Genomic DNA, 16064 nt, shown 5'->3' with positions numbered 1-16064 from the left:
ACAAAGAGAAAGTATCTGGGATCTTTACTACAGAAGAGATTGGGTTAAATTCAAGAAGCAGGCAGTCAGGGCTTGATATTGTCCCACTAGTTCCTGTTTCAATCACAACAGCGTTATTTCCGCATTACACAGTTATGTGTATATTGTGTGCATTAGTAAATTATGTTTAGAAAAGAATCCTCTAGGATCACGGAAAGGCTCCTATCCTGTGCTTGAGTGGGTAAGATGGGAGAGTACAAGTCTAGGAACCAGGGTTTGAGCAGGCATGATCTTACTTGAGCTGATAATGACAAGAGAGCGTCTTTTGCTCCCAGCTCTTCCTGGTAACATTATTTCCTGAAGCCAGAACCACTAACATGAACTCTCCTAACTGAAAAAGAAGCAGGAAGAATTACTCTAAAGCACAAAATAGTTTAGTGGGGCATCAGACTTCTTAAACCAAATGACTCTGAATGAAGAAGATAATTAAGGTAACAAAGCAAATTCAGTATACTAAGACATACTTAGGAATTATCAATATAAGCTTTTCCTATTTGATAAGAAGGCAGGAAAGCTAAGAGGAACAGGAATAAACGGGTCCAAATAACATTCTACTTAAAATGGCAACTTTAATGATTAAAAAACGTGAATATTCTCCTTATAATAAACCCCCAAACAGCAGCCAAGTTTCTTTGTCTATCACTTGCAGTCCTACTACTCTAACTCCCCTCTGCACAGAGCCACAATTTCCACTTTACTATTTATCCCTCCAGTCAGGTTTTTAATCTGTTTTAAAAAAAAAAAGAGTAGTAACAGCTATTTCACAAAAGAGAACTCTAAGGAGACAATATTTTCAAAATGTTTAGGTCCTCAGTGTGTTGGAGAACTATTGTAGGACCACAGCTCTACCCTAAATTCAAGCCCAACAAGCAGGATTGATTTGTTTTGGGGGTGAACTATTTTATCCTATGATAAAATATTTTAGTATTCTTTTAAAAGCAGAGTAGAAAAACAAAGTTGTAATATTTTCTTACAACAACTTTTTTTTTTTGCCAAGCCTGGGTCTTGAACTCAGGGCCTGGACACTGTCCATGAGCTTCTTTTTCTCAAGGCAAGTGCTCTACCACTTAAGCTAGAGAACCACTTCTGGCTTTTCAGTACTTTATTAGAGATAGAAGTCTCATGAGACTTTTCTGCCTGGGCTAGCTTTGAACTGTGATCCTCAGATCTCAGCCCCTTGAGGAATTAGAATTAGAGGTATGAGCCACCTAGGCCTGGCTAAAATGCTTATTTTAAAAATATCCTACTTATTTAAAATGACTTGACCTGGTTTATGTTTTCAAAACATAAGGACATGTGGAGAGAGATGAAGGCCATTCAGATGGAGACAACAGACCAACATTCCAGGAGTCTGAGATGATCTACTCTAAGAACTCCATCTAATTCGGAGCTTCCAGCATTTGAAAGCAGTATCTCTGAGAAAAGGGTTTACATTTACTTTGTAGTTTTTGCTTATTCCCCTACTCTCTTCTTTTATGTGGTGCCAGTGTTGGAATCCAGGTCCTTGCTCACTCTGAGCATGTGCTCTTCCACTGGGCTACCCGTCCCTCCCCCCGCCAGGGCCCCAGCCTCAGCCCTACAGCTCTCAATAAAGTTGCCACTGCCTTATATGTAACAGAAATCACCCATGTGTTACTCTTATCAACAGTACAGCAAGATAAATTGCCTACTTTATTCCGAGGTTGTTTTAGATCCTTACCACGGCTAAGGCCTAACATCTCTGTACTTTCTTTTCTTTTTTAGTCTGAGACCAAGACTTGAACTTAGTACCTGAAGATTTTGCTCACTGGCTGGCACTTTACAAACTGAGCCCTGCCTCCAACCCCAAAATTTGTACTTTCAAAAAAAAAAAAAAAAAAACCCATCCAAAACAAACTAGTGTACTACGCTTCTATTTATATTCCTACAATGAATTAATATGCTTGATTTCGACGAAAATCTTTCTGTGGCTATGAATGAGTAGAAATTCATTTGGATTTCTACAGCAGGAGACCAGTTTTATTCATAAGCTATTGTTCAAAAATAAAGCTCTAAATCCACAAAATATTAAGCATGAACAAAATTTCATTATTTTCTAAATTTTCTATACTTATATAGATAGCTATAGTAACCAACAGAATCTTTAAAATTACAATTGTAGTCAATTTACAAAATATTGCAGAGAATTAACCAGTCAAATTAAAACAATAGTACTTGTCATCAGATATATTTTTGACAAAATTTTGAATTACTTCAGATGCCCTGAAAAAAACATCTTTAAATGGTTTTTAATGACGCAGATCATTTATTTCAGGTCACCAAACTCTATTACTAATAATTTTTTTCTGTGAGTTTACATTTGGCAAGACAAAACTGGAAGAATGATTCTATTTCTGAGTTACTGGCTTTACATAAGACGTATGCTAAGCAGTCTAGAAGACTAAGCCAAGTTATCATCAGAATACAACTATTTTTGATACATAAAAACTTTATATAGTCCAATGTAATTTTTTTTTTTTTTTTTTGCCAGTTTTGGGCCTTGGCCTCAGGGCTTGAGCACTGTCACTGGCTTCTTTTTGCTCAAGGCCAGCACTCTGCCACTTGAGCCACAGCGCCACTTCTGGCCATTTTCTGTGTATGTGGTGCTGGGGAATCGAACCCAGGGCTTCAAGTATACGAGGCAAGCGCTCTTGCCACTAGGCCATATCCCCAGCCCAGTCCAATGTATTTTTAATTTGTAAACAATCATTTCAAATTGCAATTTACTTTTCTTTTCTTTTCTTTTTTAACAATTCTAGAGATAAAGGCTTTGGACATTCTAAGCAAGTACTCTTTGTACCACTGAACTACGTCCCCAACCATCAAATTGTAATTTCTTTACAGAAATGTTTTACTTGTAAAAGCAATAGAAGTTGTTCTTAGCTATTAGTTAAGTGTAATAACTTAATAAAAAAGAAACATTTTCATTTTAAGGTATAAATGAACACCTTGTGAAGATGAGACAGGTGTTACTGAAACTTTGGATTTAAACAGTGACTAAGCATTTAAAAATAAGGTGAGAAATTCCATACTCACATGTTTAAAACAGGTAACTGGAGCTGCTACAAAGCTATTGCTATTGATGTAGTTACCCCAGCTGAAGCTTTCCAGGGAGACTGCTGAAAAAAAATTAGATATAATTCAATCCTTTTGTTTATTTTTTATTTTTATTTTTTTTGGCCAGTCCTGGGCCTTGGACTCAGGGCCTGAGCACCATCCCTGGCTTCTTCCCGCTCAAGGCTAGCACTCTGTCACCTGAGCCACAGCGCCCCTTCTGGCCGTTTTCCAGATATGTGGTGCTGGGGAATCGAACCGAAAGCTTTATGTATAGGAGGCAAGCACTCTTGCCACTAGGCCATATTCCCAGCCCCCACAATCCTTTTGTTTATAAGGAGGTTGTTATTGTTAAGATGTGAGGGAAACAAAGTAAACTTATCCAGTGTTAAAAAAAACTTTTCATTTTTCTGCAATTACTGGCTAAATAACATGAGCTTTTAGCTACAGGTTGAATATTTCTTTGAAATACTTGAGAGCAGAGATGTTTTAAATTTCCAACTTTCAGATTTGCACAGACTTTATTGGTGTGCAGAAAGCTTCAAATTCCGGGTTTCAGATTTTACTTTTTTGTATTGTTAATTGTGCTCATCTTCTTACTTGGCTTTTTTACTCAACATCATTTGAACAACATCTCTATTTCTGGCTTTCTCTGGTTGATTGGAGATAAGAATTTCAAGGACTTTTCTGCCTAGGTTGGTGTTGGACCACAAACCTCAGATCTCTGTCTCTTGAGTAGTCAGAAGTACAGGCATGAGCTGCTGGCACCCAACATCAGGTATCTTTATTATTATTATTTCCCTTTTTGCAGCACCAGGAATAAAACTCAGGGCCTTGTAAATGCTAGGGAAGCATTCTACTGTTAAGCTATTATCCCTAACCTAGACTTGAGGTTTTTTGTTTTGTTTTTTTTTATTAGGGATGCCAAACTTCTGTTTGTAAACAAACTGCAGTGTCTCTCTCCTTTCCCATGCCTCTTCTTTCTTTCTCTTGCCTTGGATAGCACTCTACCATTTGAGCCACAGAGCCACATCCAGCCTTTTCTTTTTATGTTGTACTGAGGAATTGAAACAAGGGCTTTATGCATGCTGGGCAACCATTCCACCACTAAGCCACATTCACTGCCCTCTCTTGCCTTTTTGTGTGTTGGTCCTGGAGCCTGAATTCAGGGCCTGGAGCTGTCCTTGAACTTTATTTGCTCAAGGCTAGTTAGTGCTCTACCAATTGAGCTACAACTCTACTCTCTCTTTTTGGTGGGTAATTAAGAGATAAGAATCTCACAGAACTATCCAGCCCAAGATTGGGTTTGAATTGCCACCTTCAGATCTCAGCTGCCTGAGTAGCTAGGATTATAGGCATGAGCCACATGTACATAGCCCAAACTACAATTTCTTAAATCTTCTACATGCAACACATAATCCTTGGGAAATGAGGTATAAGTTCTCCAGTTAGGGGCGTGAAGAATGGTTAAGTGTGGAGAGTAACACTCCTCACTGTGGCTGTTTCCTGTTATTATGACTCAACTCCCTTTTTTGTACCTCAAACAGCTACCTATTATCCAGCACTTGACACTTTCACTAAAGTTTTCATTGTTTGTTTTATTTTTGTTGTTAAGCACAGGGTGGCCTTAAACTTGCTAGGTAGCTCTGGCTCTGGGTGGCTCTTTTTTTTTTTTTTGTCAGTCCTGGGATTGAACTCAGGGACGGCCTTGATCACTGTGCCTGGCTTGTTTTTGCTCAAGGCTAGCACTCTACCACTTGAGCCACAGCGCCACTTCTGTGCTGAGGAATCAAACCTATAGGGCTTCTTCATGTATACGAGGCAAGCACTCTTGCCACTAGGCCACATTCCCAGCCCCTCTGGGTGGCTTTGAGCTTGAGATCCTCCTGATTCACACTCCCAAATGTTGAAATTACAGAAGACTACATGTGTGCTCAGCTTTGTTGTTTTCTGAGCTTACTCTGCTATGTTGCTTAGGCTGGTCTCACTCTGGATTAGCAGGGACTACAGATACTACCACCAGGTTTTTGTTTTACTATGGCTCTGAACTGCCTTATGAATGTAAGGCATTCTACTTATCTCTATTTGTACTCAAATTAAGAATCTTCTATTATTTTTTCTTTAATAAAGGATATTTATTTGAATAAAAAAAAGAATCTTCTATTAGAAATGGACCTTGCTACTCCCCTCTCTCCAATCTGTCTGATGGTTGGTAAATGCTTCCCTACCATCCACAGCACAGAGTAGCAACACAAAAAAGTAAATAATAAACCAAGTAATGAGCAGTATTAAGGAGATTGTTACTAGCACTGGAATTTGTGTATGCAGTTACTTATTCCCTTCTAGAATAATTTATGGAAACCAAAACCAGCTCCAGGAAACCTAGAGTTAGTATGCTAATAGAATATAGAAGTAGCTGAGTTAAACATAAATGGAGTTTAAAATGTTATTAAAATCAGGTGAGTCATTATTAAATATTTCACCTGTTAATATTAACCAGTATTACCTGCTTTTGTCTTTGCTTGATTTTGCAAGGTAGCTTGATACTGAGCATAAGCAGCTAGTTTAGCAACTAAAGGTTGTTTCTGAAGAACTTTTGCTTTCTTTGTTGGAGGCTTACCCTGAAACAAAAAGAGTTAAGTAAATAGGATTCTTTCTCATCTCCCCACCACCAAAATTTTCCATACTACTCATTCTGCTTAAGTAAATATCAAGGGTTTAGAAAATTATTAAAGCAGAGAAAACATACAAGTAATTTTAACATGAGGTACTTTTTGTGGAGTTTTGCTATAACATAGATATCTAACGGGCAGCAGAGCTGACACAAGACTAAAACAGCAATATGCAAATTAATATGTTAATAAAAAATTACATCCCATAAATGTTAAAAAATAGGCTTGTGGTGGATATTTGACCTCTTCTTATAGTAGACAGAACCAGTGTTATTCACTCATGCAAGTTGCCAAGCATTACTATTTATACGATAAGAGAAGATAATTTAATGTTCAAAGAGCAAGTGACTGAGGTTTATACCTTTAGTGCTAATGCAAAAGATCAATGACAAAATGATCATGGCCAAATTCACAGTGTGACAAACTGCCATCCATTTGGGTACAGACCACTGCTCAGGATCTTTAGGTACTGTCTATCTGAAATATAGAAATACATCTAAGTGATGTATTTCCGTAACTTGGGGGATTAAAAAACCCTTTCCATGCTATGTAAGCATCACAGTAAATTAAATGAGAAAAGGGAGAAATGTGACTATTCAGTAAAAGATATTACAAAAATCAGTTATTTAGTGCCTTGAAAAAGCTGTATATGTGGTACAATAGTAACAACTGAATCAAACTCCACTGAGCCACTTGAATCAAACAAACTGAGTCAAAACTCCAGGTCAGTGTGTGGCACTACTAGAAAGAAACTAAAAAGATAAATGGCAAAGATTCATTCTGCTCTATGAATGTTTTTGAAAGGTTAGTTGGATTAACCAAACACACTTGGTCAAATGAAATGGGCTGTACTCAAAAGTACAAAGTTGCTTTTGCCTAGTTGCCAAGGGCCTGGGTCTGCTCAGCACTGAACATACAAAAACTAATACACTCCTCACCAACCCCTCCAAAAAAATCCAAAACAACAAGAACAAAAAAAACCCAAATAAAAACACATAACAAGAAAGCTGGAAAAATGAAATCAGAGCATAATTCCTTCTCCCAGAAATGTTCAAAGATTCTACCTTGATATTAACTCATAAGAAGGTGGGGGAGAAAATGGCTTCACTTTTGGTATTTACTTAATTTTATAAAACTAGAATTTACACCTTTACACATTTACTAAATATGTGGAACATGGAATGACTGGCCAGGTGGGCTGAGGTGGAGTGCAGTGGATCACAATCAAATGATAGATAAATGGCAAAAGCTGTAGAAACAACAGATATAAAGAATAAGAAGGTTTCTGTACCGTTACCTGAAGTCTGGCCAAAATGCTTGCCTTCTTGGAGTTTGACGAGTAACTTCTTGAACATGAAACGCTGCAGAAACGTTTTGTTTTAGAATAAAAAGCATCTCGCACACCAACCATCCCACACATCTCACAGGTAGCTAACGAATAAAATAAAAACATTGGTGTTATGATTATGTAATAATACCAAATTTTATCTAATATTTTAGTAATTTCTCCATGTAGGTGTTTTTATTTAATAATCTGCCTTGAAAATTTCTCCTATTTTCTTTATAGATGATAGAAAATACCACAAAAAAGTTACAGAAAATAGTATAATTTCATAGTGAGGAGCTCTAGGGACCTGGACAGTAGCTGAAGTATAAGGCTTTAAAAAGGGGTAAGCGGGGCTGGGAATATGGCTTATTGGCAAGAGTGCTTGCCTTGTATACATGAAGCCCTGGGTTTGATTCCTCAGCACCACATACAGAAAAAGCCAGAAGTGGCACTGTGGCTCAAGTGGTAAGAGTGCTAGCCTTGAGCAAAAAGAAGCCAAGGACAGTGTTCAGGCCCTGAGTCCAAACCCCAGGACTGGCCAAAAAAAAAAAAAAAGGGATAAGGGGCCAGGTGCTGGCTGGCTCATGCCTATATAATTCTAGCTACCTTAGGAAGCTGAGATCTGACCATGACAGTTCAAAGCAAGCTGAGGCAGGCAAATTCATGCAACTCTTTTCTCTGGTTTACCACCAAAAAGCCAAAGTAGAGGTATGGCACGAGTGGTAGAGTGCTACTTTTCAACAGAAAAGTAAGGATAATATGAGGCCCTGAGTTCAAGCTCCACTACTAATACACATACAGACACACGTAGACACACACATAAAAGGATTAAGAGTGCTAGTGGCTTTCACCTGTAATTGTAACTACTCAGGGGGCTGGTAGTTCAAAGCCAGCTCAGATAGGAAATTTAATCTCCTAAATAATCAGCAAGAAGGCAGTCTGGAAGCATGGCTGAATTGGTAAATATACCGGCACAGGAAGCAAGCTGAGCAAGCATGAGGCTTTGAGTTCAAACCCAGTAGGAGTAGTAGGTGTGTATGGAGGAGTATGTTAAGAGTTGGTGGCATGTGCTGTAATACCAGCACTGAGATCCAGAATTCAAGGCTAGCTTTAACCAAACTAACCAGAGGTCAAAAGCCATATAGCCAAACCAAAACACACTTAGTGTTTTACTGTGCACTAGACATTATTATATGTATGCAGGCTTTGAAAAAAAATAAACAAAAGACAAAGTACAACATAACTGAGGATTAATATGACTTGCAGTAAAGTCCTTAAATACTGCAAAAGCTGAAATCTATGAAGCGCTAACATTTGGAAAAAAATCTTAGGGAAATATTAGGATTCTTTTAAGTCATGCCCAAGAGACAGGCAAGATTTTGATAAGCTTGAGGAAAGAGCTATAAACAGTGATGTTGACAAACAGCATAACCCCTGACAACTGTTACATAATACAACAATGACCTTTGGACGGTTACATGATCAAGTTAAAAACATACAAAGAAAGTAACTTGGCAATCAGATGAGTTAATGTCTCTACTCTTAACAGTTAAACTGAGGGGACTTGTAGTGTAAGTAGTACTTAAAAACTATACAGGAAATCACTGATAAAAGAGCTAAAAGATTAGAGGAATAAATATAAGGTACCGAATGAGAGGAAAAATGAGTATCTTGTAAAGACTCTAGATCATTAAAAAGGTCATGCCCATGTAGATTAAAAAAAACAAACCCACAATACCCACATAATCCCAAAGGGATTTATGAATCCTTGCCAACAGTTTTGTATGTTTAACTACAACTCAGCTAAATAAGGTACATACTTTAATAGGCAGGGATATTTTGTGTGGTTCATCTCTTTCTCTTAGGCTCTAAAAAATTAATACAGCTTTCCTTTTGTGGTAAGGTTACCAGATCATGGAATATCCAAACTATGGCAAGAAAATCTACTAATAGCAATGAATATATTTAGTAATCTAACTCTGGTAACTAAAACAAGTTTTAGCTGGAATACAAGATACTTAGGTAGGCTTTTTATACATGTGGTGCTAGAGGTTTAATCCAGGGCCTTGCACATACAAACCAAGTACTCTACCATGGAGCTGCATTGCCTTAATCTCCTAGATAGGTTTTAATTGGTATGATGATGACTTCATATACAATGTCTTTTTCTTTTACTTTTTTTTTTTTTCTTTTTGCCAGTCCTGGGGCTTGGAACTCAGGGCCTAATCACTGTCCCTGGCTTCTTTTTGCTCAAGGCTAGTACTCTACCTCTTGAGCCACAGTGCCACTTCTGGCCTTTTCTGTTTATGTGGTGCTGAGGAATTGAATCCAGGGCTTCATGCATGCTAGGCAAGCACTCTACCCCTAAGCTACATTCCAAGCCCTTTTATTTTATTTTTGTAGACAAGGCGTCTCATTAGGTAATCTGGATTGGTCATTAACTTGAGGTCCTTCTGCCTTAACCTCAAGAATTAAAGGATTATATATGTGTCCAACCATTCCTGACTCTAGTGAATCTTTTATTTTTCCTTTCCTTTTTCTGTATGTACTAAGGCTTAAACTCAGGGTCTCATACTATCTCTTGGCTCTTTTTCCCTCAAGGTAGGCAATCTACCACTTGAGCCACACCTCTACTTCTAACTTTTTGCTGGTTAGTTGTAGATACAAGTCTTAGGGACTTTTCTGCTAAGACTGGCTTTGAGCTGAAATTCATTGATCTTGAGTCGCTAGGATTAGACATGGGCCTCCAAGCTTGTAATACTCTGGTAAGTTTTGTAATTAATTTTGTTGTGTCCTTTTTTTTTTTTTTTGGCCAGTCCTGGGGCTTGGACTTGGCCTGAGTGCCCTTGCTTCTTTTTTGCTTAAGGCTAGTACTGTATCACTTGAGCCACAGTGCCACTTCCAGACTTTTCTGTTTATGTGGTGCTATGGAAGAGAACCCAGGGCTTTGTGCATGCTAGGCAAGCACCTTACCACTAAGCCACATTCTCAGCCCTTTTTTGTTGTTTCTGAGATAAGTTCTTGCTATGTAACCTAGACGGGAACTTATGAGCATTATACTCCACTCTGTGGTATACAAGGTTCTATGAACTTTTTAAACCAAAGTCTAGAGAATAAGACCAACAATGTCAGGATTACCAAATCTGTAAATGATGTAATGTTAGAAGATTAGCTGACGTAGCATTCAACATTAGATGACAGAATTAGCAGAATTTTCTATGACCAGAGTGGGCACTAGTTGCCCATATGCCTGTTTAATCCAAGCTACTCAGGGGGCTATGGATCATAAGTCAAGCCAGCCCAAGCAGATAAATCATCCAGACTCTTCTTTTGGTGCCAAGGTGCGTGTGTATACACATGCACACATAGTCTGGTAAGAAAAGGATTCAAACAAATTCAAAAATCCTCAGCCAGATGCTGGTGGCTTAAGCCTATAATCCGACTCAGGAGGCTAAGATCTGAGGATCCCAGTATATAGTTAACCCAGGTAGAAAAGCCCCCTGTGAGACTCTTGTCTCCAATTAATCATTCAAAAAACAGACAGAGTGGTGGTGTGGCTCAAGTGGTAGAGCACTGGCTTTGAGCACAGAGAGGCTCAGGAAAAGTACCCAGGCCCTGAGTTTAAGCCCCAGAAGCGACAAAAGAAAAGAAATTCAAAGTCCTATACTTTCCATTGGAAAGCTGGGAACAGGCTCATGCCTGTAACCCTAGCTACTCAGGAGACTGAGATCTGAGGACTAGGGTCCTAAGTCAGGCCAGGCAGAAAAGGTCCTGGGACTCATCTCTAATTAACCAGTAAAAAGCTGAAAGTGGAGGTGTGGCTCAAGTGGTAGGGTACCAGCCTTGAGCTAAAAAACCAAGTGTGAATACAAGGCCCTAAGTTCAAGACCTAGTACTACCTGGGCACTGGTGGCTCATGCCTGTAATCCTGTAATCTCTGGAGGTTGAGAGATCTGAGGATTGTGGTTCAAAGTCAGCCCAGGCAGAAAAGTCCCTGACACAGGTCTCCAATTAACCAGAAGAAACTGGATGTAGAGCTGGGGTTCAAAGTGGCAGAGTGCTAGCTTTGAGCAAAAAGAACTCAGAGACAGCACCTAGGCCCTGAGTTCAAGCCCCAAGACTGACAAAAAAAAAAAAAAAGGCCCATTGCCAGCACCAAAACAACAACACTAACAATGAATCTCCTGCCCCCCACCCCTGCAAAACAAAACAAAACAAAACAAAAACACCCCACACAAAGTAGTCTACTGAAAAGCACAAGATTTAGTTTGTTTGGTAAAGATCAAAGAAAAATAAGTTATTTGAAATTCATTATTGTTTTCAAAAAAGCTAGAGCAATGTTCGTGGCTTGAAAGAAAGTATAGCATCCTGAACAAGATAGGCAGGCTGAGCTACCTGCCCTAGAAGCTTGAGGAGTGTTCTAGGATATGGACTTGCAGTGGTACAACTGTGTAGTGCCAGGTTAGTCATAGTTAAGTCACTACCACACAATTATGAGAATTCCCAGATGAAGACAGGCAATGACTTTGAGAAATGGTTGGGCTAACTCAAGGCTCTCTGATGTGATCCAGAGACACCCTAGTCAGGTCTCCAGTGTGAACAGTCATAGCAATGAAGATTACAAGTAGTCCTGAGGGTTTATTAAGTTTAAAAATTGTCATCTTTTTCATAAGGCTAATACTGACCACATTATTTTCTTCAGTTTTACTTATTTTCTGGAGTGCTGGGGATAGAACCGAGAGACTTGTGCATGTCGGGCAAGTGCCTTACCACTAAGCCATACCCTGAGCTCCTTGTGAGGGTTTAAAAGCAACATTAAAGCCAAGAGCCAATCAAAACAAGATAAATTTGGTTCAAGATAAAGAACATTCTACTAGAGACAAAGCAAAAATAGTTTCTAAGTTTGACTTATCACTGGAAGTGATTAAAAAGAGAGGAACTGTCTTAGTGAAAGCTCTATATAGATCATTTCTATTTGTTTTTGTTTGCTTGGACTAAGGGCCCTGTCCTGGCTTTTTTTTGCTCAAGGCTAGCATGCTATCACTTGAGCCACAGAGCCACTTCTGGCCTTTTCTATATATGTGGTGCTGAGGAATAGAACCCTGGGCTTCATGAACCCAAGACAAGTATTCTACCACTAGGCTACATTCCCAGCCCATTGATCATTTCTTTAACAAGTTTATGATCCTTCATACTTTTGGTTAAACAAGGACTTTTTTTTTTTGCCAGTCCTGGGCTTGAACTCGGCCTGAGCACTGTTCCCTGACTTCTTTTTGCTGCCTCTTGAGCCACAGCGCCACTTCTGGCTTTTTCTATATATGTGGTGCCGAGGAACCGAACCCAAGGCTTCATGTATGTGGGGCAAGCACTCTATCAGTAGGCCATATTCCCAGTCCACACAAGGACTTTTTATTAATTGAATTTATGCACACTTTCAGTTTCTCAATGGCATTTTGTTTTTTTTTTGCCAGTCCTGGAACTTAAATTTGAGCTCGGGCACTGTCCCTGAACTTTTGTGCTCAAGGCTAGCACGCTACAACTAGAGGAGCCATAGCTCCACTTTTTTGTTGTTAATTGGAGTTAAGAGTCTCAGGCTTTTCTACTCATGCTGGCTTTAAACTGTGACCCTCAGATCTCAGTCTTTTGATATAAAACCCCTTTTACTTTTTATCTTGTTCTACTTGCCTTCCACTAGAAGGTAGGTAAAAATGAATACAACACAAACTCAGGATACTACATAAGTTTCAAGGTCTCTGTTTACTTATTTGGAATGGAAAGATGGAGGTTCAAGAGCAACTTTGGCAAAAAGTTAGCAAGCTCTCATCTCAGTCAGTAAGTTGGATATGGTGGTATGTGCCTACCATTACAGCTACTCAGGGCTGGAAGATTGCAGTATGTGGTCAGCCCTGGTAAAAGTCTCTAAGGGTGGGGGTGGGCTAACTGAAAACTAACTGAGGCAAGAAAGGATTGGGAGTGTGGCTGAAATGGTAGAATTGCCTACCTAGTAAGAGGCCCTGAGCTCAAATTCCAATACTGCCAAACAGAACAAAAATTCTCAGAAAAGGAAATGACAGAAGAAATGGGATGAGAAAAATCCCTTAAACATAAAGTTTTGTAGCACATGAAAATTATGAATACTCACCCATGCCAGATTTACCATCTGGGTATGTGTAGACCTGTCCATTGTTTTTGATAATTGGGAGACTGGAAGGGAGAGGGGCAACTTCTTCTTCACTCTCCTCAGAACTAGAGCTGCTACTTGTGTCCTCACTGCAGCTGTCATAGCCGTCAAACATCCCGGATGAGTCTGCCTTCCCTTCTGGGTTGTGAAGAATGCTCTGTCTTACAATAAGAAGAAACCAGGAGCATGACACAGTACTCACATACAATCTCTTCTCAAAGACCTTACCACAGATTCTGGGAAATCAGATTAGACAAATGAAAACCACCTGAGAAATGATCACTTATTTTTATACTGAAAAGCTACACATTTGTGGGAAAACACAGTCCTCTATAAAACCAAAATTAGCTATCATTGCCAGCTAGCAAGATTTATATAGTGATAGAAAGCACACCCAGTAGGAATGTGGACCAGGAGACTATCAAGTAGCAAGTTTTATCTTCTAGGCATGTCACTTAAAAAAAACTGTACTGAAATATAGATGATTGAACTTGCCTTTTGGCTCTAAATCATCAATTTCGATACCAGTTTGTAGCATCCAGAACACATAGATGCTTTTAAAAAAGATCATTCTTGGAAGTGGCACTGTGGCTCAAAGTGGTGGAGTGCTAGCCTTGAGCAACAGTTCAGGGACAGCGCCCAGGCCAGAAATTCAAGCCCCACGATGGACCCCCGCCCCCTCCAAATCATTCTTGTTGCGAGGTGCCAATGGCTCACACCTGTAATCTGTAGTTACTTAAGAGGCTGAGATCTGAGGATCACAGTTCAGCCAGTGAGAGCAGAAAAGTCTGTGAGATTCTTAAGTCCAATTTTAAAAAGCTACAAATGGAGCTGTGGGTCAATGGATAGAAGCAATAGCTTTGAGTGCAAAAGCTCAGAAATAGGCCCTGAGGTCAAGCACCAGACTGGCACCAACAAACAAACGAACAAGCCAAACAACCCCAAATGTTCATTCTTAACAATTCTACAAGGATTGGACAATTAAAAAAAAATTAAGAGACCATTTCAGCTATAATCCTAGCCACTTAGGAGATCTGGAGTAATGTGGTTCAGGAGCTGCCTGGGTAAAAAGTTCATGAAACTGTATTTTAACCAATAAAAAGCTGAGGATAGTCGTGTACACCTGGTGCAGTCCAGGCCAGCTGGGCAAAATGTGAGACTTTCTTTGAAAAAACAAGAACAAGAGAAGCTGAAGGCATGCCTCAAGTGACAAACTGGAGGCTGAGTTCAAACCACAGTATTGCCCCTCCAAAAGGATAAATCTGGCTCTCAAGGTAATTAAAAAAGAAAAGTTTTACATTTTTACAGGTGACAGATCTACCACTATTACTTGTGAACTTGAGTTTATATATATATATATATATATATTTTTCCTATTCACTTAACATTCAGTAACTACTTATGGGTCCACCACGCTTCTGCCATTCATCTGTGCTAATAAATACCTACAGCACATTTGTGTGTCTCAGCTACTGAAGGTTAAAGAGAGTGGAGTAGAGAGCAGACCACCCCCTTTCCCCCTCCAAGCAAGGCCATGTGAATCAGAGTAACTGGGGTTGTCATTTGAGACTCAGCACTGACTTTAGTCTTAGTGAGGTTAGACCCTGGAGACAACTTAAATATCCAGCATGGGAATATTCTAGGCAAAGGAAAACGCAAGAATAACCTTAAATAGCCTTGGCACATTGAAAGGCCAGTATGGTTTGTGTCAACTTAAGTGGTATAAGTGAGATCAGAGGAAAATGTAGTGGCCAGGTCAAGAGGGTCCTATGGGCCAGCTTGGGTAAGGAAATTCTTCCTGGGGGCAGTGGGAAGACATAATGAACCATTTACCACAGTGCTTGGCCTTCACATGTAATAATCAGGGCAAAACTTGTAAGTTCTATTAGATTCATATAGCTCACTCTCATGAAGCAGTGACTTTTGAGATTTCTATGTGGCCTTTTAAAGCCAGTTTTCATACAGCCTTGTCTACTACACATGCAGCTTGGTTAGCAACTAAGGCACATGTACTGTCCCTTACATGTGAACACAGAATACCTTATTTTAACCCTACTTTCAGAAGGTCAAATTACAAATAGCTTAGTTTCAGCTATTATAAGTTAATATATTTTTAAGTATCGTGATCAAATACATTTAGGAAAAAAATACATTTAGGAAAATTTCCATATTTCAAGGTCATTTGGAACCTTTAATATATGCTGAATATTTTGACTAAAGGAAAACTAGTGGAATGCCCCCCACCCCAATTTTCTGGAATGACTAATGTTGAGAAATGGTCATATGCTCTCTTGACTTTTTCCATGATCCTAGAACACAAAAAAGATCACTGTGTAACATATGAGGAACAAAGCCTGGGATCCACCAAAATACCTGCATATTGTACGGGCAAATATCCTCATATACTCATAATTCATATAATAGTTTTTGGAAAATTGAGTTTCATTTTGGAGTGTTGCATCTTTTACATTGATGACCTACTAGTGAATTATGCAAATGTGAACTACAACTGATTTGCCCTGTGTAAAACTTACTATCCACTTACTATGGAGAAGTCTTTTTTCTTTGTTTTGGCCCATCCTAGGGTTTGAACTCAAGACCTGAACATTGTCCCTGAACTTTTGTGCTCAAGGCTAGCCCTGTACCACAGCTCGACTTTTGGGTTTTTGTGGTTAACTGGAGATAAAAAGTCTCAGACTTTCTTGCCTGGACTGGCTTGCCTCAGATCTTAGCCTACTGAGTAGCTAGGATTATAGGCATGAGCCACTGGTGC

General features: G+C 39.2%; 1 protein-coding gene and 1 long non-coding RNA gene across 16 annotated transcripts in view; one reads left to right on the top strand and one right to left on the bottom strand.

Moving 5' to 3' along the window:
- LOC125366121 overlaps positions 1 to 1890 on the top strand; it is a 32470-nt gene extending 30580 nt beyond the window's left edge. Inside the window, exon 3 of the long non-coding RNA XR_007213785.1 lies at positions 1783 to 1890. This is a non-coding gene — a long non-coding RNA (uncharacterized LOC125366121). The remainder of the gene's footprint in view (positions 1 to 1782) is intronic.
- Mbtd1 (mbt domain containing 1) overlaps positions 1 to 16064 on the bottom strand; it is a 61022-nt gene that overhangs the window by 28158 nt on the left and 16800 nt on the right. For 6 of the 15 annotated variants that reach the window (XM_048366548.1, XM_048366547.1, XM_048366551.1 and 3 more), the window contains 4 exons: positions 13253 to 13452; positions 7075 to 7214; positions 5618 to 5732; positions 3094 to 3176 (listed from right to left, as the gene is read on the bottom strand). In XM_048366548.1, the coding sequence (XP_048222505.1) occupies positions 3094 to 3176; positions 5618 to 5732; positions 7075 to 7214; positions 13253 to 13406 (492 nt within the window). In that variant the 5' untranslated portion in view covers positions 13407 to 13452. The remainder of the gene's footprint in view (positions 1 to 3093; positions 3177 to 5617; positions 5733 to 7074; positions 7215 to 13252; positions 13453 to 16064) is intronic. The other 9 variants (XM_048366552.1, XM_048366553.1, XM_048366540.1 and 6 more) reach the window with 4 other exon arrangements.

The sequence above is a fragment of the Perognathus longimembris genome, chromosome 17, assembly GCF_023159225.1.
Source record: "Perognathus longimembris pacificus isolate PPM17 chromosome 17, ASM2315922v1, whole genome shotgun sequence".
NCBI classification, from domain to species: domain Eukaryota; kingdom Metazoa; phylum Chordata; class Mammalia; order Rodentia; family Heteromyidae; genus Perognathus; species Perognathus longimembris.
Note: the sequence above shows the minus strand (reverse complement) of the source record. Positions and strands in the feature narration are given on the sequence as shown.